The following is a 20,807-nucleotide window of genomic DNA, read 5'->3' as shown; positions in this document are numbered from 1 at the left end:
CTACTTTCAAGCAGCTGCTGGATTTCACCCCATAAAAGCCCTTGCTTTCCCGCCGCCGGGCCTCCCATACCGAGGGATCACGCAATATCCTTGCCAAGTATGGTAATCCCCGGCCTCCACTTCGCCCGGGTGGTTTCCCAGTAGGTGGGACGCTCCGCTCCGACCGGCCGCCGGGTGACGTGACGGCGGAGGATCGCTGCACTTAGTCAGCACCACAAACAGGCAACTGCGACCACGGTGCATCAACACCGCAACAAGAGCCGAGCCATGGCGGATGCAACGCCACCTACTGAGAAGCCCCGCCCATCGCCCGGCCGCCGTAGAGATAAGCCCCAGCTTTCGTGCACCTTGTGCCGACGGCGAAAGTAAGTCGCATTCTGTCTACGTCTGGCTTGACTAACCTCTGGCAGGCTCAAATGCGACCGCAACCGGCCATGCGGCACTTGCTCGAGTCGCGGATTGTCTTTGTCGTGTACTTATGTGCCGCAAAGCAGCCCTGTTCAAGGCCGCCGTGATTCCGCCGTTGCTCCCGGCATCCAGGCACGCATAACCCAGCTGGAGAATCTTGTTGTCACGTTGATGAACGCCGCCCCCACGCCGCCGAAAAGCCTCAGCCCTCTGGACACGGCCCTCTCCGACAGCTTTGGCCGAATCAGCCTGGAGAATGACGAGACCACGTACGTTAGCGGCGACCATTGGCTGGCCATTCTTGACGGCGTATGCAAACCCTGCGCCCTCCTCCAGCTCGCCAGACTGACCACCACAGCAGATTACGGAGTTGAAATATCACTTTGACCCTGAAACCAGCCCGCTCGAGGAAGAAGGGCCCAAGTTGCTCTATGGATCTAACGACCACGCTACAAGAGAGTCTATCCTGGCTTCTCTGCCGCAAAGACCGGCGGCCGACAGACTGGTTTCCAAGTACTTCAACGCCATGGACATGGCCGCTGCAGTCATCCATGGACCTACCTTCCTCAGGGACTATGAGAAATTTTGGTCTAACCCTGCCGAGACCCCCATCATGTGGATTGGCCTTCTTTTCGCCATCATGGGCGTTGGTGCCCTTATTCAACAGCGCCAGTCGCAGTCGGCTGCCAACCGGCAAATGGTTGAGGTGTATAAAGAAATGACCGTCCAGTGTCTGATTCTCGGCAAATACACAAAAGGCGTGCCGCATACGATCGAGACTATACTGTTATATTTTTCACTAGAGCACCTCGTAGCCGCAGACACACGAGTTGACAATTGGATCCTTGCCGGCATTATTGTGCGCCTCGCCTTGCGCATGGGTTACCACCGCGACCCCTGTCGCATCCCGCAAATGTCACCTTTCCAAGCCGAAATGCGTCGGCGAGTCTGGGCAACTATCGTTCACATCGATCTCGTCACCTCTACCCACGTAGGGCTCCCCAGGATGCTTAGTGCGTCCGCTTGTGACACGGCAGAGCCGCGGAATCTCCTGGACAGCGATTTCGATGAGGATGCCGTTGAACTGCCACCTTCCCGTCCGGACTCTGATATGACACCAATCATATACCTCAAGGCCCGAAACAAACTCTTGTCTATACTTGGTATGATCACTGATCTGACCACTTCGACCTCTCCAACCTCATACGGCGACGTTATGGAACTTGATAGAAGGCTACGCAGCACGCATTCGGCCATTCCTGCGGGCCTCCAACTGCGTCCGCTATCGCAGTCAATCATCAGCCACCCGGACATAATTACCCGCAGCATATATCTAGACTTGATGTTCAACAAGGCGCGGTGTATCCTGCACCGCAAGTACTTGATTGTTTCTCGATCAAATATGCAGTATGCGTACTCGCGCGATTCGTGCATTGATGCCGCAAGCCAAATTCTCAAACACCAGGAGGTCCTCTATTGTGAATCACAGCAAGGTGGTCAACTATTCAGCGAGCGGTGGAAAATGACATCCATCTTCAACTACGATTTCTTACTGGCCATCACAATCCTGTGCCTCGACCTTAACCGTGATTTGGAACTGGCTTCAAGTTCAAGTTTGCACGAGATGCCAGCGGAGCAAGGAAGAAGGAAGAACGTAATCCACGCGTTGCAGCGGTCATACAACATTTGGACCCAGACGACAGATTCATCCCGCGAGGCCCGGAACGCCGTTGAAATTCTCAGGGTGGTGCTTGAAAAGGTGAAGAGATCGCCCATTTCGGGCAACGGCAATGATCCATCCGCGAAGGACGCGACACACGTCGAAGGTGCATCCAAACAACACCTCATTGCTTGAAGAAGTGCTGACATGGAATAGGCGCCGGTATCTCCCAACCGTCTCAAACGCCGATAAGCTGGACCACTCAAGCATTAACTTCTTCTCCTGGAGAAAACATGGAAGACTTGGCCAGCACCGCACACTGGAGCACCGATTTTGATTGGGTAGGTGAACCCAGTACCTCGACATTGAAGCACTGACGGACTAATATCATTACAGGACAGCTGGGATGCCGACTTGCGCAGTCAGAATTCAGCACAGCTTTCTAACATGGAGAGAGGCCTCATGATCTTTGATCATGACTTGACAGAATCTGATGCGGCTACCGACCAAGGTGGAACTGCCTTTGAATAAGACAGCTGGGCCCTAGAGCATCAGATCGGTGCGTTCCCTTCATCTTGTACTAAGAATCCACTGCACTGCTTCATTCCTGAAGCACTCTAGCAAAGCTAAGACTTTCAGGGTAGTTTGAACCGACTTGGCTGGCTAACCTTAATAAACGCCTGGACCCTAAAGTTGAAATTATCTGACATGATCGAGGCACCTGGTTGGACACGAAGTTTTGAGAAAAGGGCCAAGGACTAGTGGCAGCGTTCTTGGATCTTTTAAAACTTCGTCGCAGGAGAAAACAAAACGACAGCTTCAGAAATCGCTTAAATTTCCATCGCAGATTTCATTGAAGTGGTACCAATCTATGTCTAAATATCACGCTCCATCCCGAACCCAACGCCGTATCCCAATGTTCGCTATGCACGAAGAGATCAATCAATCATTAAACGAGGGGCTGCCAACTCAGAGTTTCACAGCCCACCTGGTCCTGATATAGCGGCCGTACTTGTAAAACACTATCGGCACCGGCGCAAAGGCGAGAGCCAAGAAGCCCAGCAGGGTGTTCCCCCAGCCCATGCCGAGGGCGGCGTACATCTTGGGGCCAGCGAGCGGCAGGAAGGTGCCGAAGAGCGAGCGGACGATGGTGTTTGCGGCGAGGGCGGACGCCGCGCCCTCGACGTCGAAGGCGTCGACCAGGTAGATCTGCGCCGGCATGACGACGAACAGCGCACCCAGACCGATGAACGAGGTGCCGACGATGGGCACCAGCCAGTGCACGTGCTTGTACGCGCTCCACCCGTACCAGAAGATGCCGATGGGCATGGCCGGCGCGAACCACACCATCAGCGGCAGCCGGTATTCCGGCTGCGGCGCCGCGTCTTCCCCAGTCGCACCGGCAGCTTGGGCGGCGGCCGCCCTGGCTTTCGCCATCCGCCCCAGCACCTTGTCGCTCAGCACCCCGAACAGCACGAGTCCGAACAGCATGCCGATGCCCAGACCGAGGTAGGCGAGGCCGGCGATGCCGGGCGAGAAGCCGTAGCGCTGCTTAAAGACGGAAGGGAAAGTGGTGAAGAGCAGGAAGACGAGGCCGAAGACGAAGGCGCAGAAGAGGGAGAGCGAGAGGACGATGGGCGAGAGCATGAGCAGCTTGGCGGGCCGCACGACGGCGCGCAGGAGCAGTTGTGCGGGTGTCAGGTCCAGCTCCGTCGCCGTCCGCAGCTTCGTGTCGCCCGTCGTTTTGCGCAGGTGCGCGGCTTTGCGCCGGAGGAGGACGCGGCCGTTCGTCTCGCGCATGACGAAGAGGGAGATGAAGGAGATGGTGCCGGACTGTGCGATGGACGGGTTAGTGGTGGTGCGGGGAAGGGAGGAGTAGGGTGTGTCGTACGATCATGGCGAGGAGCCAGAATGCCCAACGCCAGTCCAATTCTTGGGAGAGGAAGCCTCCGATGACAGGTCCGATGACGGGGCCCTGGGAAGTTTGGGTCAGTGGTGAGGACATCATCGAGGCGTGGAGTGTTTGTATGCTTACCAGCAGAGGCCCCATGGCGAAAACAGCCATGGCGGCACCGCGCTTTTCCTGGGGCATGACGTCGGCCACTGTGCCGCCGCCGATGGTCAGGGGAGCGGATCCGGCGCAGCCGGTGATGAAGCGGAAGACGATGAACATGGGCATGTTTTTGGCGAGGGCGCAGCCGATGGCGAAGCCCAGGAAGATGGCGTTGCAGATGTGGTAGATCCACAGCCGCCCGTACAGCTCCGAGAGAGGCGCCACGACCAGCGGGCCGACGACGAAGCCAAGAAGGTAGATGGTCACGGAGAGCTGCGCGACGACCGTGTTAGTCTCCTTGAATTCCGCGAGCATTTGGTCGGCGCCGGGTGCAAACATGGTGCTGCCGAGATTACTGGTGGTATGTCAGTTCGCCGTCGGAGCAACTCAGGGATAGCAGTGCTCACACTATGAGCGTGATCAGACTGACGATCACGACGTGGCCCACGCGTATACCGGTCGACCAGTTGCGCGGGTTAGCGGGATCGTCCGGGCCGTCCCAGTCGACGAAGTGGGAATCATGGGTATCGGGCTCGAACTCTGTGTCGGCACTTGACAGGCGGCGTCCTTCTTTCTCCGTGTCGGCAGTCGATAGTCGTCTCTCGGTGTAGGCCCTTGACAGGCGCCATTCATTCTCGGTGTTGTCGGCACTCGACAGGTACCAAGCTATTACCGCTTCTGCGAACAATCTCGGGTCCTCTTCATTCCATGGCTGTCTCATCCCCCTGCGCTGTATCGGACGTCCTTCTTTCTCGTAGTTAGACATGATGGCAGATGTGTAGTTAATTGTTCTATAGAAGTGTACGTGTGCGAGTGGTGCACTTAAGTATGCCCAGGAATTGCAAGCAAAAATGTCCATTTTCGGAAGCATGGCGGGGTGACTAAGCCGACGCGGCTCCGTCAGGTGCCGCGGACGGTCGGACGGTCGGCGCGGAGGGTCGGACGGTCGTCGTGGCTGTGTGGCACAGGATGTTATCCGCCCCCAAGCCAGCAACGTCATGGTACATCCTACAGCCCAACGTGAAAACGTGCCGAGGTAAGGATTGGTGATGACATCTTTACAACAATCATAACGTCTCGCTCGCTCCCTGCAAGTCGGCCGAGACAGTTGGACTGACACATCAGGCCCGGATGTGGCTGAGGGAAAGTTGTGGGCGAAGTCTTAGATCGTGGGCAGAATGCGGGATAAGGCGTGCACTGCGCAGCTCTCACCAATCAGAACTATTACCCTTCGCCCCCAACGTCCCATTTGGCAATATTAGAAGCATTCTGAGCCTCGGCACAAATGTGTGCTTTGCTAAGAAGGAATTTTGCTCCCCAAGCCGCGGTTGTTGCACAGTAGATCAACGGCGGGACCATCTCGGACGCTCTCTACATCCGGGGATCCGATGGGAGAGCAACTGACGAGTATCCAATGGGCGAAGCTCTGCACTTGGCTCAGTAGTTAGCTGTCGCCCTTATTAAGCTCACCAAGAGCAAGGTCGTGTCCAAGAATACCTAAGAAAGTCTTCTACTACCATCGCTCCGCTCATCGGATGCCGACACTTCGACGATTCTACTCATGCTTGGTACCTACATCTCGCTGGCGCACATGTACAGTTCCATATTTATGCTGACGACTTTTTGTGTTCGAAGAAATGCGTGCAGACGCGTAGTTCGAGAGTACCAGTATCCAATATCGCCCATGAACTTGCATGCGCGACCCGGTCTCCGCTTAGCATTGGCGCTCTCCAGATCACCGACCGGACGCGTCTACACGCGTTCTCCAGGCCACCGTCGACGCGTCTACGCGCAGTCTCCAAATCACCAAGCCGACGCGTCCACACGCGAGCAGATCACGCCTCTCCATATCACCCGTCCAGATCAGGTTTAGCGTCGTTGCCCGGCCAGCTGATGCAGTTGATCGAGGTGATCCAGGCACCACCCCGAAACCTACAAATACCTAGCCTCCTCCTACCTTCTCCCATTCTTTTCTTCTTCAGCTCTCTCTTTGCCTTTTGGCTTGGATCGAGTTTGTAGAAAGGCGAACTGGAGGCGCATGCGACGCAACGATCCACGCCGTGAGGTTTCTCAAAGCAAACTTGAAAAAGAGTTACACTGAGTTTTATCCCTCGGGTGAAGCGATGAGGAAATGTTTCCGAGCTCCCTTCGTTGAACGACTGGACTTGCTCCGGTCTTCGAGGAAGGGGAAGTTTGAATGGCAGGTTAGGCTGCCTTGTTAAAACGCTCAGTCTTTTCACCTCTTGCCGTCATCGGGCTCACTTCACGTCACTTTCGGAACAGGTCTGTACATGAGTGATCCCAGATAACCTGAGCTTATATTCGTCCCCCCATTCTGGTGGCTCGGACCAGAAACACGGCGAACCCCGGTGCAGCACTTCCGTTGGGATAGTTTCCTTGATGGCGCGACTGAGCAGCCAGTAGCTACAAGCAAAGATAAGGATATGCCCATAGCCATACGCTAGAGATGTGTACCGGTCGGAATGCACTTTGCGCCATTGGCCCAGAAATACTAGAGAGCAAGGCTGATTCTAACGAAAACACCCAAGAAGATCTGCCTTGTCGCTCGGCTCTTCGGATGTTGACACCCCGACGGACCTGCCCATGCTCCGCCGCCACGTCTCGCTGGTGTGCATGTGCAGTTCTCTCTTCGAGGATATCCGCGACTACCTCGTCTGCCAGCAACCGAGCAGCAAGGCTGGTGCGCCGTCATCCGGAAGTAGTCCGAGGAACGATTCCGCCCAAGGCTGCTGCTTGGCGAACTGCCGCCACCGTCGTTCATCGAGTCGCACGCTTGGGTGTACGCGGTCGAGATGACGTTGCCGGACGCGTTATGCTGCAGCGAGAATTTCCTGATCATTTTCCCTGACGAGGTTGTCACGAAAGGCGGGGATATGTGAGTGGTGTCACGTGCTGCGTCTTGCTGGGATTGTGAGTGGAGTGCGTGATTGGCAGTGCAGTCAGGGTGCTTGTTAGTTGTGTGAAGCCAGCTTTTCCTCAATACTCTGATTCATAAATCTGTGGTCATCTGACATCTACTTTACCTGTATAAAAGCTTCTAGTATTGTAAAAGGCGGCAAATCGTTGTACAAGCTAATTAGCGCTTGCACGTGCTAAGCATCTAAATCACCCTTATTTTTCTTATAATTTAAAGCGCCCATGTTAACACGACATGTTAAGCTAGGTTTTATATCTACTGCGATGTTTCGTAATCTGTGTCTTAGTCTTGTATCACCAATAAAAAGAGTACAATACATATATCTACCGAATCGATCTGACTGTCGTCCGTAGCCGCAAAACCCAGTTGAACATGCCAAATAATCATAATATCATATGGAAGCGCATCCTTTGAAATTGCATTTACGGGCAACTAAAGAGCACCTCGCGGGCTCTACAATTTCTCGTAGAAGGAAGTCTCGAGAATGACGCACACTTGATACCCTCCGTTAAGATTTACGCCATCGAAGAAATGCGCGCAAATGCGTAATTCGAGTGTGCCAAGCACCAATAATTGTCCATGAACCTGCATGTTTATCTTAGTGCTCACCCCAACGAGACCTTACCAATTAGTATTCAGCTGTGGAGAATAAGCCCAAGCATATAATTGGAGCTGGATAGGAGAGGCTCAGCCTTGCACGCCTGCAAATTGCCGCAACTGACTATAATAATGGAATGCTCGCTGCCTTCTCCCTTCGTTTTGACTGAATCTTTCTATCGCGCCTTTGAGACACCCCTGTGTCAAAGTCGCATCAAGCAATTCGTGTCTCCCTTTATCTTTGATGCTGCGAAAGCAGCAAGAGACACCTGACAATCAGTTCAATTCTCTAGCCATGGCTTTTTCGCATCGCTTTCTTGACGATGTAGATGCTTCTCTTAGTGCTGTGTCTGAGCAGCCAGTCGACGGACTCGAAGATGACACTGTGCGATTTCATCCTTTCATACCTCACACGCTACTTACACCACCATCTTCGGCAGGACCATCGAGAAGATCATCGTATAAGTCAGCTCTCTTGGATCAAAAGCCGCCACGACGAGAATCAGCATCAGTAGAAATGCCACTACTAATCAAGCTACAAAGGCGAAATATACGCGCTTCCACCCCACTCAGCCCCAGAGATGTCTCAGAAGGCTGTGTTGAAGAAACAGCCATGGAGATTGCTACTACCGGGTCTCCTGCCCAGAGTCACCACGGGGAACTCCAGCGGAAGGAAGCCCAAGAGGCAAGCAGGCTAGCACCTCCATCGATTTCATCCACCGGAAACCAGGAGGCCGTTACCAAGTCGGATTATGCAACGTCTAGTGAGAGAGCCCGTTTAGTCTATGAGATTTAAGTTGAGGTTCTAATGGTTCCAGCTATTTTCGCGTCAACCATTATTCGAAAAGTCCTTCGAGACTTCCGAGAAAGGACATTAGAGAACGCTGAGAAGTTTGCTGAGGAGGTCCTGTCCAACGGTTACAGTTCAAGCTCAACAGATGAGGATCGCAGCGACAGTGGTGACAGCGCAGAGGGAGATGATGAATTGGAGGATACTGCAGCTGACAATGTTCGACCTCAGTCTCCTGAAAGTGGCCCTGGATTATCTCCTATGAACTTCGAAGAGACTAGAGGTCAGATCCAGCCCACTTTGCAGCGAATATTTAACACGCACAGTCCAGCCTGTGGGTCAGACTCCTCGAGCTCAACGTCTAGGGCAAACGAGACGGTCGGGAAAGCTGCCCCTTCGGTCGCACTTCCACATGGAGGCAAGCGTAAAAGGAACATAACCTCTTCAACTTCTAATGGAGGGGACGAGGAGAATGACGATGAAGATGACCGACCCGTTAGGAAGAGGCCCGATCAATCATTGGAAATACCCGAGGTGACTTGTGGAAAGAAGTTCGCATGTCCATTTTTCAAACGACGGCCGGTCCGAAGCCCAAAAGCGAGAGCATGCGTATACCCCGGATTTTCAAATATTGCCAGGATGAAGTAAGTAGTCAGCGCATATGGTGATGCGTGAGCTAATTGACTGACAAGGGAACACCTTTACCGACATCATTTATGTATTGTTTGCCCGCGGTGCGATGAAGCCTTCAAAGACAGTGATGCGCTTTACGAGCACCAGAACTCAAAGGTCGCCTGCGAGCTCGTAGAAGAAAAGGCAGAGAGGGAAGGAATCACTCTTGCGCAAGAAAAACAACTCAAATGCAAGAAAAGGAGAAAAGGAGAGCACACAGAAGAGAAAAAGTGGGAAGGTGTCTATCGGATTCTGTTTCCGACTGATACCACGATCCCTTCGCCTTATTGCGAGGCTACTTCAACAACTCAAATGTCTCCAAGCACAGCCATCTTCGCCGACTTTGAAGAATTCAGTAGTAGGCAGCTCCGCACTCTCGTCATGGAAGGAATTGAAGCCGAGGTGAGGAGGCAGGAAGTGGTACTGGAAGCAGCCCTGATGGACAGGATTGAAGATATCGTCCGCAGCGCAAATCAGCAGCTCTTCCAGCAATGGCGTGAGCACCAGAGTCTCACTCAGCTTGAGCCGGGACCAAGCAGCAATGCTGCTCTTGGGCCTACAGATGTAGAGGGCCCCCTCACCGAGCCAGCTGCAGAGCTTGCAGCCATGGTGGTCCCACCTCCTGAGATGGACTTCGACCAACTACTGTCTAACGACTTCACACATCCAGCCACTTCCATTGACCCAGCTCATTCAGCCGTCCCGAGCTATGCAGATTCTACGTACGGTTCATCACAGACGAGTGACAAAGCGGTTACAAATAGTAGAGCAGCAGCGGGCCCGGCTCATCATCCCCAACCTCAGACGCAGCCACTTCATGCGGAGCCGTTTCCGGCACAGTCTACCTACAATGGGAGGTGGGATGCTGTGACCGCTTTGCACAACATCGATCCCGGAAGCCTGCCCGATTCCGTACTAACTTCCTCCTTTACCGGTCCGACTTTCTGGGAAGATTCACAAGATTTTCCAGACTCAATCCCTCAGACTTCACCGACTACCGTGGCGGGGACTCTTCCTTCAAGCTCGCAGTGGGACAAAGATGGGATGCATCAAGAAGGTGGTGGGATTGCAGCGCTATTCGAGTATTGGGCCATTAGATAGGGATGGAGGATAATTTTGTGGAAATTAGTGGGCATCTTCTGCCAGGGCCAGGATAGATCTGACAAGGAGTTTGGCTTTTGCGAAGGTTTCCGACTATGGACATGGTGTACGGTTCAAATTCGTAGTTGAGCTTTTTGGTTGAATATATTTGTACCAACTCAACTCTTGCCTCAGTCCGTATTTCGCTATACTTACCCACATACAGAGCATTCATTCACAGGCATTACAAGAGAAAGCCATATGCATATACCAAAACATGATATTTACGTTCAGTAATACGTAATACTATTTTTTCTTTCCATATATATCAACAAAGAAACGCAGCAGCAGTCGCAGCAACGCAATGCAACACAAAAAAGTTAAACAACCCAACTATATCTACAAAGAAGCTTTCATCATCTCCACACTTCATCATCCCCAACAACCGTGTCTCAAGAAGAGAGAGAAGAAAAAAGAACACGTCTCATATACTCATCTCATTTTACTTCCTCAACGCACCCTTAACAACGCTCTCAAACACAAACGTAAACCACTCCAACACATCCTTGATGCGGGTGCCCTCAGGCAGCGCGTGGTCGGCACCAGCCAGACCCGTCGGCTGGGGAATAACCTGAGTCAGGGCAGCGCTGGGGATGATGTTGGTCCAGTTGCTGGCGATGCCGCTAGCAATGATCGTCGGCAGGGCCGGCGAAGCATCAGCGGAGCTGGCAACCGACGCCTCGGCGGCAACGACCTGGGTGGCGAAGGTGGAAGAGGCAGCGGCGGCCGCGACCTGGGTGTAGGTCGAGGTCTGGACGTTGGCGGCGCCGACGTTGTTGTTGCCGTTGTTGTTGGCGACGGCAGCGACGGCGGGGGTGGAGGCGGCCTCGCCAGCGGCGACGGTCACGTAGACGGTCGTCATCTTGGTGTTCTTGACGGTGACGGTCGTGGTGACGGTCGAGGCGCCGGAGCCGGAGCCGGAGCCGGAGCCCGACTCGGGAGCCGGGGTGGTGGCGGCGGCGGCGACGGTGGTCGAGGTGGTGGCGGACTCGGCGACGGCGGACTCGGAGCCGGAGGACTCGGAGCCAGAGGACTCAGAGCCGGAAGAGGAGCCGGTGTTGGAGGAGGCCGAAGAGGCAACGGCGGAGCTCTGGCTGGAAGCCGAGCCGGAGCTGGAGCCAGAGGACGAGCCAGTGGAGATGGTGGTGGTCTGGCCGGCAATCTTCTTGGCGGCGTGCTCGGCGGCGACGTAGACGATGGCCTGGGTGTTGCCGGTGGGGAGGTCGGGGTGGATCGAGGCGTCGACGACGTACAGGTTGTCGGTGCCGTAGACCTTGCAGTCGGTGTCGACGACCGAGGTGCCGTCGTTCTCGAGACCAGAGTCAGTACCCATCTTGGCAGTACCGACGAAGTGCGAGCCGGTGGTGAGCTTGGCGATCAGGTCGGCCGCGGTGACGTTGCCGCCGGTGGTCGAGGTGACGCTGAGGGTGCCAGACTTCTGGACGTAGCCGAAGAACTCGTTCAGGAAAGAGGTGATGGCCTCCTTGTCGGCATCGGTGTTGAGCCAAGGCTGGGTCATGAGGGTGGTGGCGCCAGACGCATCAATGCCGAGACGACCAGTCGAAGTGAGACCGTGGGTGAGGTAGACCTTGACCTTGATGGCGTTGGAGCTGGAGACCGAGGTGGTACCCTGGACGTAGCGGGTCTTGCCGTCGGAGCCCTCGACGCTGGTCCAGAAGTTCAGGCGCTGCATACCCTCGGCAAGGGGACCAGAGCCCTGCTTGTAGAGAGCAATGTCGTTCTCCGAGGGGTTGGTGGGGTCGAAGACGGTCATGTTGCCACCAGCGACGTTGACGGTCATGGAGAGAATGGGGTGGTCCTTGAGACCCTTGCCGACGGGGAGCTCGATGTAGTCGGAAGAGTCAAGCTCGATGCCGTTGTTGGCGTTGGCGACGATCTCGAGCTGGTCAGCCGGGCCGATACCAGAGTTGAACAGGATGCGGGGAGTGGACAGAGCACCGGCAGCAAGGACGACCTTGCCGTTGCTGGTCAGGTTGATGATCTGGGTGGCGCCCGAGTCGGTCTGGACCTCAACACCGGTGATGGCAGAGCCGGAGCGGATGACGCGGACAACCTTGGAGTTGAGCTGGAGGTTGAAGTTGTCAAGCTCCTGGGCGGCGGGCAGGTAGGTCAGGACCGGACCAGCACGGAGAGAATCCTTGACGTTCCACGGAGGGTGCGAGAAGACCTTCTCCTTCTTGTTGGGCTCCTCGATGGCGTCAACCTCGCTCCAGCCGTTGGCAGTGAAGAGCTTGGACAGAGTCTCGTAGACGCCCTGGTTGTAGCGGCGGCCATCCTTGGAAGGCAGAGTAGTACCGGGGTTGCGCTCGTAGAAGGCCTGAGCAGACGACTCAACGTCGGCCCACGACCATCCTTCGGGCCAGTTCTCGAAGTCAGCCTCCTGGGGCTTGACGAACATCTCGGCGTTGATCGAAGAAGAACCACCGAGAATGCAGCCAGCCTGCGAGGCAGTGTCCGTGCAGTAGGAGACATCGCCGGTCTGGTCAACGGCGTAGCCGTAGGCGGGAACATCGTAGGGAGTAACAGTGTTGTTCCAGTCGAGGGTGTCGGTACCACCGCTGGACTTGGTCGAGGCGCCACCGCGCTCGATCAGGAGAACCGACTTCTTGGTCTCGGCGAGACGGCCGGCGGCAACGAGACCGGCGGCACCACCACCGACGACGATGTAGTCGTAGGTGACGTTGAGGGTGGTGGGGGTCGACAGCGGGGTCGAGACAGGCGTGGTAGCAGAGCCAGGGGTGGTGGTCGAGTTGGAGCCAGTCGTGGTGCTGGAGCCGCCCGAGGTGGCGGTGGCGAGCTTGGCCCAGGTCTCGAATTCGGCAGACTCAGCGTCGGCAATGGGCATGCCGAAGGCACCGAAACCGGCAGCGTGGTAGTTCAGGACGCTGTCGGCGCTGCCGGGGGTCGTGGGGGCCGTCTTGGAGAAAGCCCAGCCCAGAACGGCCGTGGTGGTGGTAACATCGAAAGCACCAGAGTCACCCGTAACGCAACCCTTACACAGGAAAGTGTACGAGTAGTGGGTGGAGTTGACGAAAGTACCCTCGGGGATGGTGGTGAGGGTGACGTCGGCCATGGCGGCGGGGTTGGAGTAGGCGTTGGTCTTGCGGGCAGAGGCGACGATGTCGTCTCCGTTGGGCCAAGCAGCAATCAGCGTCGAGGCCATCATGGACGAGGTCATGGAAACACCAGCCCAACCGGCGCCGGGAGAGACGATCTGGCCGATGATGTCGGTCGTGGCCTCGGGGTTCTCGGGGAGAGCGACACCGAAGGCGAAGCCGGTGCTGGCGTCCTGCCAGCGCTGGAAGGTGATGCCGGTGGTCTCATCGGTGTAGGCGCTGGTGGTGGTGGCGGCGCGGGCAACGCTCGCCAGGGCGGCGGCGGCGGCAATGGTGGTACGCATAATGGTTGTTGTTTTTGGAAGTGAGTGTAAGGACTGTATAGTCAGAGAAAGTAGTTCAAAGACGGGTCAATGGCACCTGGCCAAAAGGATAGAATAGCTCGAGGCGAATGATTGGAGCCGTCGAGGCTGGAAAAGAATGACTTGTGAAAAAAAAGAGAAAGGAATGCGTTGCTGGACTTGCAGCTTTGCGTGAGGAGAGAAGGGAAAGAGCAGCACCGGGGGAGCGCTTGGCAGGTCTATATACACACAGCGGGCTCGAATGGGGAGCGCATGATTTTTCAGCCACGGGGCAGTTCGCGCTCCACCGCCGGCACCGTCATCTCGCTGCGTGAAACGAAACTCGACTGTCGGCACTTGGTTACCAGTCTGGCGAAGGGCCCGGGCCCGGATTGTTCCAGACGGACGCTCTCGAGGCCTGGCGGGTTGGAGCCGAATCAGCATCGGCAATCCGTGGCCGTGCATTGGCCGGATAGCCGACGGGACCGGGGTGTGTGTTTCGCATATAGAAACGCCGCTGATGTTTCTGTTGGAAGCGAAGGGGCGTGGTGAAACGGCACGGACGCGATAGATGAAGAAGGCGGGCCTGAGCGTCGCTAACCACAGCAACCTGCCAACCGCAACCGACCTATTTCCACGCCGCCGTCAGCCCGCATGAACGAACGCGCAATTTCAGCTCCGATCTCAAAGCTTGGTATGCCGAGTTTCCCTCTGCGCGGGAACCGCTCCGCGCTGCTGTCGACGCGCGCGCCTGCCTGCTAACGGCCGTGAACGGACCCACAACGGGGTTCGCTCAAACGCCACGGCGCAACAAACGGCCAGCAGATGCTCCTTATACAAGCCCAGCCGGCATTAACCCCGATCCACATGTGGAGAAGCTGGAATTTCGAGAACGATAATAATATACTGCGCGGAGTCTATCTCGGCTTTTCGCCCCAGGTACCTGTCCAAACTACCAACTCTCCTATCTCCGAGCACGACGCCTCACTCTCACCGCAACACTCCCCCCTTTCCTACTATCTCGCCTTGGGCTCCTCGTGCTTGTGGTGGCAGCCCGTCGCCTTCGCCTTGGGAATCAGCGGGTTGCGGCGGACGAGGCGCTTGGTGCGCGGCGGCAGCGTGTCGAACGAGTCGGCGTAGGTCGCGACGGCGTGGGCGATGGCGCGCGTGTTGACCAGGAAGGCCTCGAGGTTCAGGTTGTCGACCGTGTCGCCGACGCGGTGGTAGTTCTCGTCGTAGGCCACGCCAGCCGTGCCGCCGTACAGCGCCGCCTCCTCCTCCGTCTTGATCTGCTCCGCGCCGGTGAACAGCCCGCCGGCCGCCACGCCGACGTCCAGGAACGGCCCGTAGTCGGAGCGCCCGCTGAACTCGGTCGGCTGCGACGGCAGGTCCTTGCTCGCAAAGTAGCCCTCGAACAGCGCCTCCGCCTCCGCCGATCCCGCCGGGCCCGACAGGTTGAAGGCCGATCCGTCGCCGTCGTAGATGCCCAGGAAGTAGTTGGGCGACGCGATCATGTCGAAGTTGAGGTACAGCCGGATCTTATCCAGGTCCTCGGGCGTCGACTGGTTCACGTAATACTCGGCCCCCAGCAGACCGAACTCCTCGGCCGACCACCACGCGAAGCGCACCGCGTTGTTGACCTCGTACTTGGCCAGCTGCAGGGCAACCTCGAGGATTCCGATGGAACCGGACCCGTTGTCGTTAATGCCAGGGCCCGCCTCAACCGAGTCGGAGTGCGCGCCGACGAAGATGACGTTGTCAGGGTCGCCCGACTTGGTCTGCGCAATGACGTTCATCCTGCATGGCGCGTCAGCAAGAAGGATTTTTTGGTGCGGCTCCAATTCTGCAGCAACTCACGTGACGCGATCCTCGATGATGGAGTTGACGTTGAGATCGCCAATCACCTCGCCCGCCTCGAGCAGCGCCAGAATGGCACGACCAGCGGTAAGGGAGATGGCCGCCGTGGGCGGGTAGGCGCCCTCGGTGCGGTTGGGGGCACCGAGCGTACCGCTCAACGAGCCGTTGACGTTGTTGTAGATAACGGCTCCCGCAGCCCCTGCGGCGCCGGCGTATGCGGCCTTCAGACCGAATTCGCAAGTGCCGCGGGAGATCAGCGCGATGGCGCCTTCGACTTCTGCAGGGAAGTCGGACTGTTAATTTTGCCGTCAGCTAATCGCGTTGCAGAACCAGGAGCCAAACACTTTTCGTACCGGCTCGCAGCCCTGGTTCGACACAGCAACCACCGGCGCTTCGACCTGCCCGTTGGGTGCGTACGTCATCAGCGCGGCGTCCTGATCCTCGCCATTGACGCTGAAGGTGGCGTCGCCGCCCGAGAAGGTCTCGACGAAGGGCTGGTACTCGATGTCGTAGTACTCGCTCAGCTCCGAGACGAGCTCGTACAGGTAGAGGGCGGTGAAGTTGTGGCCGGGGCTGCCGAAGACGCGGTTGCGGCCCGTCGTCTGGTAGGCAATGGCCTGCAGGTTCTCGGCGTGGTCGAGCAGAGCGGCAGAGTCGATGTCGTTTTGGAGAGCATCCTGTACGCCGATCCTTTAGCACCGTGTTTCAAACCTGACGCACACTTCAAACAAACACGCACCGACGTGACCAGAGTCTTCGCCTCGGGAACGGCTTCCACCGTGATCTCGTTGGGCTTCTCCGGAGCAGCTCCCCAGTTCTCAACGTCGGGCTGCCAGTCCTTGGGGAAGACTTGGGGTCCGCGGCGCTGCAGCAGGGATGCTGGACGGACAGCGTGCACGTGACCGGTGGGCGTTGAGGCCTCGCCAACGACAGCGAGCGCAGCCAAGGCGGCGCTGGACTCGAGGAAACGCATGGTAGACAGGGATTAGGAATGCGTAGGTGGGTGGGGTCTGCGCAATGTCGTCCAACATGGTGCTCAGAGTGCTGGGACCCTATATATACTCGGCCAGCGATGGGTTAGATTGAGCAGAAAGGCAACCAGACAGTTGACATGGTTCCACCGTTTCGCTTGGCGAGGAAAACTCCTGCGCTCGTAGCGGCTGTGCCTGACGACAGGATGGGATGCATTGGCGTATGAGGGAGTTGCGCATCGGTTGCCTTCCCGAAACAGGCAGGCCGTTGAGGACCATTGTTGGTTGCGCCCAGCGGAGAGAAGGCACCCAAGACAGACGGCGGCCTTGGCGCGCCTCTCGGCGGAGAGGAGGCGAGGGGCGGAGGGCAGAAGTGGGAAGGAGATAAGAGACGCCCGCCAAGCGGCCAAGGCAGTGGCGCCGACGAGAAAGGCAGATACAAACGCGGAGGCCGCCTGATATCGGTGGAATTCGACGACCTCCGCTTGCCTTTGGCTCCGCATTTTCACGGCTTTGCGAGCTCCTCATCATTGAAAACGAGGTGGCGTACTCTGGCGTGCGCTCTTCGGAGGATTGCGCAGAGAGATATTGCTTTTCTCGTCCCACGGCAGAAGCGGCACCGCATCGCCTACCTGTCCGACTCCGGTCCTCATTCGCTGCGACCCCTCAGCGCCGACGCGCCTCCGGCCCGCACGATACGGATAGCCACAGGGTCCATGGCTTGGAAACATGGTCGCACCGCTTTGCCTCGCGAAGCAAGGTGCACGCCTCAGAACCATCGCTTTTCGCCATACAGCCATGTGCTGGCCATTTTGACCGCTCATCTGCCGCGCGCAGCTTGAAGCGCCCAGCAGGATTCGTGGTGGGTGATGAAACGCGTCAGAGGGGTCAATGACGCGGCGTAAGCTCAAGGTTTGGGCCTCGAGTTGATTGAGGTGAGCGGGAAGTATTGCCTTTTCCTCATTCTCATGTTCCCATCGAGATGTGCTCCTGACCCGGAAAGCCGTGAGCTCAGCAGGTCAATCTCTTCGCGTGGACGAGGGTTGCGGGGTAGAAGCTCAGAGGAGGAAGAGCAGCGCGCGTCACGCACACGCGACACCCCCGGTCGATGACGCAAACGCTCGCCACCAGCTGCTTCACGCCTTTCGCAAATCTCCGTTCAGTCCGTAGACATCACGACCGCAACAAACACCAGTGAAGGGTGATAAGGTATGGCTTGAATACTGGTAGGATCTCCTCGTAGGCATCATCACTGGCATGGTTCTCAAGATTTAGGAGAGAAGATTTTTAGCATTGAGAAAGGAAAGGAGCGGCTCAAGGAACATGTTCGTCCATATCTGAGCATCGACGATTTTTCTCGAATTAATACTTTTATGAGTACTAACTGTACACATCTTCCATCAATGTGCGACAATGCCCTGATTTCGCCACCACCAATCAGAACTGCATGCTGATGTAATCTTGTGGCCCCCATCAGCCGGCGGGGTCAGCCAAGGACACCTCGCCAGCCTTGTAGATATTCTTGACGCTCCATCTCTTTCTCGTACCAGCCTTGATACCGCAATACAGTCATGACGGACTTCGCAGGAGTCATCATCGGCGTGCCTGGATTGATTAACGATATACTTGACCTTCGCGACCGCTGGGAGATGGTCATAGACCACGAACTAGAGTCGAGGAAAGCGCTGATCATCCTTCGCCGCAGCTTGCTTCGCCTTCAAACTTGGATCGCATATTCCGGTTTCAACGGAGAACATTTGGAAAAGAAGCACCATCCTCGCTTTAAGGACCCAGGCTATCTCGAAAATGCCAAGAGCTACTTCAGTATTATCAAAGACATTTGCAAATGGCTCAGAGAAAAGTTCAGGAAGGTCAGGCCTGATATGGCCGAGCAAGGCCAAACAACTCTAAAGATTCCAGCACTCGGCCAAAACTCGAAGCGACCACGCTCGCCCCTTCGATCTCGAGTCAGTGATTTCCAAGAGGGAATCCGCTGGTCCGTCCATGGCCAACGGTTCTCAGAGCAAGTGAAAGAGCTGAACGAGATGGTCGACCATCTGTACGAGGATTTCCCGGAGTCTGTAATGAACCCAGTCTCGCTCATATATGGGACCATTGGCGCAGGGGGTGAGATGAGGTCCTCCCGATTCCTGCGCATTCGGCTGACAGTCTGGTGTAGATAAACACCTTGGCGCAGCAACGCAGGGAACGAAACCTGGAGAATCAAATGTCCCAGTCTATGTGCAACTGGAACAGATTGACGAATGGTTGGACATTCCGAACACAGCCAAAGAATACAGCCGCCGTAAATCTCTGCTGATTCCGGGAACCTGTGACTGGATATTCGATCGAGATGCGTACAGATTGTGGCGATCTCAGGCTGCCTCAGGTCACTTTGGGCGCATTCTTTGGATTCATGGACGGCCCGGTTATGGGAAATCAATCCTTTGCGCAAGGATTGTGCAACTAATGGTTGAGAATATGAGCGAAGAACAACCTGTCGCACATGCATTTTGCTCCACCTTGGCTGAATCGCAAAATAATCCAAACATCATCCCTCGTGTCTGGCTTTCCCAGATTGTCCGGCAAAATTCTTCTGCGAGGGATGTTGCATTCAAAGAGATCAAGTCAACCACCTCGACAGAGGCAACAAGCAGAGATGCCCTAAGGTTGCTTCGATCGATCCTCTCCGCCGTGTCAAGCTGCACACTTGTTCTGGATGGATTCGACGAATTCAAAGAGAAAGGAGAGCGTGCAGCCTTCCTCCAGGACTTTCGGAATGCAATCTCCTGGACAGGCACAAGAGTTCTGATCGTCAGTAGAAACGACATCCGTGGCGAGATTTTTTCTTCTCTCAAACAACATGCCGGCCCTGATTTCGTTGATTACCGAATCGAGAAATATGATGTTGAAAGCGATGCCACAGCCTTCGCCCAAAAGATTGTTCATGAAAGTTTACCGAAAAGAGCGGAAGAACTGAACCTCGAACTAGCTAATCAGCTTGCCAAATCCGCCGAGGGATCCTTTCTGTGGATAAAGCTCCAAGCGCATCGCCTTCAGGTGAACAGTCACCTACAGGACATGAGCACAGATGATATGCTAGGTCCTGGAAATTTATCCAACTCTTTCGATGAGAGTTGGAAACGTATCCAAAGCCTGCCGGATCATGAAAGAGAGATTTCTTTGGCCATAATTCGCTGGGCAGTGTTTGGCTTCAGGCCACTGACTGTCTCCGAAGTCATCTATGCCCTTCAGATTGAATTTAAAGAGAGATATTCCGTCAGCAGCGAACTATGGTTCCAAAGCGATAACCTCGAGAAAGAGTTCAAGCGCTTGTGCGAACCACTTCTGGAATTGCGAGAACCAGATGACACTACCTCTCTTCACTCTGCGACCATCCATGTCGTTCACACGTCTGTACGGGACTATATCGTTTCGCCAAGCTTTCAGCACAAAGCGACTCTTCCAGTCCAGGTACAGATCTCGGATGTATCTGCACAGCATCTCCATCTTGCGCGCATTTGCGTCAGAACCATCGACAACGAATCTGCTTGGTCCGGACTCTGTCCAGACTTATTAGATTACTCCGCCAGATTCTGGCCCCTCCATATCTCCAAAATCGATGATTTACATAATCACCACATGGACGACGTTAGCGAATTCTTTAGCGGCAAATGCTTCAGTCACTGGGCAAGATTTTTTGAGGAGAAAATAATGCCCAGACCTGATGGCGACGAAGAAAATGTCATCAAGCCCGAGCTCTCTACTCCTTTATACTACGCAGCTCTCTTCAACCTCGCCCACCATTCTTTCATATCCGACGAACATGTTCAATCATCTTTGAACAGTATAGGTGGATTTAATGGTACTCCTCTGCAGGCATGCTGCATCGAAGGCAACGACGAGGCCTTCCATGCCCTTCTATCTTGGGGGGCGGATGTTAATGTCGGTGGTGGTGTATTTAACAACCCTCTAATCGCCGCTGCCCATTTCGGTCATCATGAGATGGTTAAACAACTCCTCGACAATGGAGCAGATATTATCGCAAGCTATCCCTCCAGTATAGAGCCAACGGCCTTATATTCTGGCGTGATCAGTGGAAATATTGAACTGGCTGAAGAACTCGTCAAGCGTGGTGCAGGTGTGACACACTCTGTCCGCAATCGTGATGGATGTACTGCTCTCAATGTGGCAGCAACACATGCCAAGAAAGAGATGATACCGTTGCTGTTGAGCATAGGTGCAGATCCATTGGTTTCTGATAATGCTGGCAACACTCCTTTCCAAAGTGCCGCCGTGATGG

The 20,807-nt window shown here is 55.6% G+C and overlaps 6 protein-coding genes across 6 annotated transcripts; 3 read left to right on the top strand and 3 right to left on the bottom strand.

Moving 5' to 3' along the window:
- Positions 1–267: 267 nt before the first annotated feature.
- On the top strand, positions 268–2,599 carry LTHEOB_1867 (uncharacterized protein; the record flags this gene model as incomplete). Its single annotated transcript, XM_035510615.1, has 5 exons — positions 268–365; positions 495–717; positions 770–2,234; positions 2,285–2,409; positions 2,465–2,599. The coding sequence occupies 5 exons, from the start codon at positions 268–270 to the stop codon at positions 2,597–2,599; spliced, it is 2,046 nt and encodes a 681-aa protein (XP_035364807.1).
- Positions 2,600–3,037: 438 nt separating this feature from the next.
- LTHEOB_1866 (Mfs multidrug transporter) lies at positions 3,038–4,887 on the bottom strand (the record flags this gene model as incomplete). The annotated part of the gene is made up of 4 exons (XM_035510614.1): positions 3,038–3,901; positions 3,960–4,043; positions 4,104–4,476; positions 4,529–4,887. 4 exons carry the CDS (start codon positions 4,885–4,887, stop codon positions 3,038–3,040), a joined length of 1,680 nt encoding a protein of 559 aa, XP_035364806.1.
- A 4,543-nt stretch (positions 4,888–9,430) lies between these two features.
- On the top strand, positions 9,431–10,219 carry LTHEOB_1865 (uncharacterized protein; the record flags this gene model as incomplete). Its single annotated transcript, XM_035510613.1, has 1 exon — positions 9,431–10,219. One exon carries the CDS (start codon positions 9,431–9,433, stop codon positions 10,217–10,219), a length of 789 nt encoding a protein of 262 aa, XP_035364805.1.
- Positions 10,220–10,700: 481 nt separating this feature from the next.
- On the bottom strand, positions 10,701–13,679 carry LTHEOB_1864 (Cellobiose dehydrogenase; the record flags this gene model as incomplete). The annotated part of the gene is made up of 1 exon (XM_035510612.1): positions 10,701–13,679. One exon carries the CDS (start codon positions 13,677–13,679, stop codon positions 10,701–10,703), a length of 2,979 nt encoding a protein of 992 aa, XP_035364804.1.
- Positions 13,680–14,692: 1,013 nt separating this feature from the next.
- On the bottom strand, positions 14,693–16,506 carry LTHEOB_1863 (Peptidase M28; the record flags this gene model as incomplete). Its single annotated transcript, XM_035510611.1, has 4 exons — positions 14,693–15,473; positions 15,534–15,826; positions 15,887–16,210; positions 16,273–16,506. The coding sequence occupies 4 exons, from the start codon at positions 16,504–16,506 to the stop codon at positions 14,693–14,695; spliced, it is 1,632 nt and encodes a 543-aa protein (XP_035364803.1).
- A 1,569-nt stretch (positions 16,507–18,075) lies between these two features.
- LTHEOB_1862 (Zinc finger ZZ-type protein) lies at positions 18,076–18,974 on the top strand (the record flags this gene model as incomplete). The annotated part of the gene is made up of 3 exons (XM_035510610.1): positions 18,076–18,631; positions 18,684–18,809; positions 18,868–18,974. The coding sequence occupies 3 exons, from the start codon at positions 18,076–18,078 to the stop codon at positions 18,972–18,974; spliced, it is 789 nt and encodes a 262-aa protein (XP_035364802.1).
- Positions 18,975–20,807: the final 1,833 nt, after the last annotated feature.

Source organism: Lasiodiplodia theobromae (genome assembly GCF_012971845.1).
Source record: "Lasiodiplodia theobromae strain AM2As chromosome Unknown scaffold_5, whole genome shotgun sequence".
NCBI classification, from domain to species: domain Eukaryota; kingdom Fungi; phylum Ascomycota; class Dothideomycetes; order Botryosphaeriales; family Botryosphaeriaceae; genus Lasiodiplodia; species Lasiodiplodia theobromae.
The sequence above is the reverse complement of the archived record's forward strand: the minus strand, read 5'-3'. Positions and strand labels throughout refer to the sequence as shown.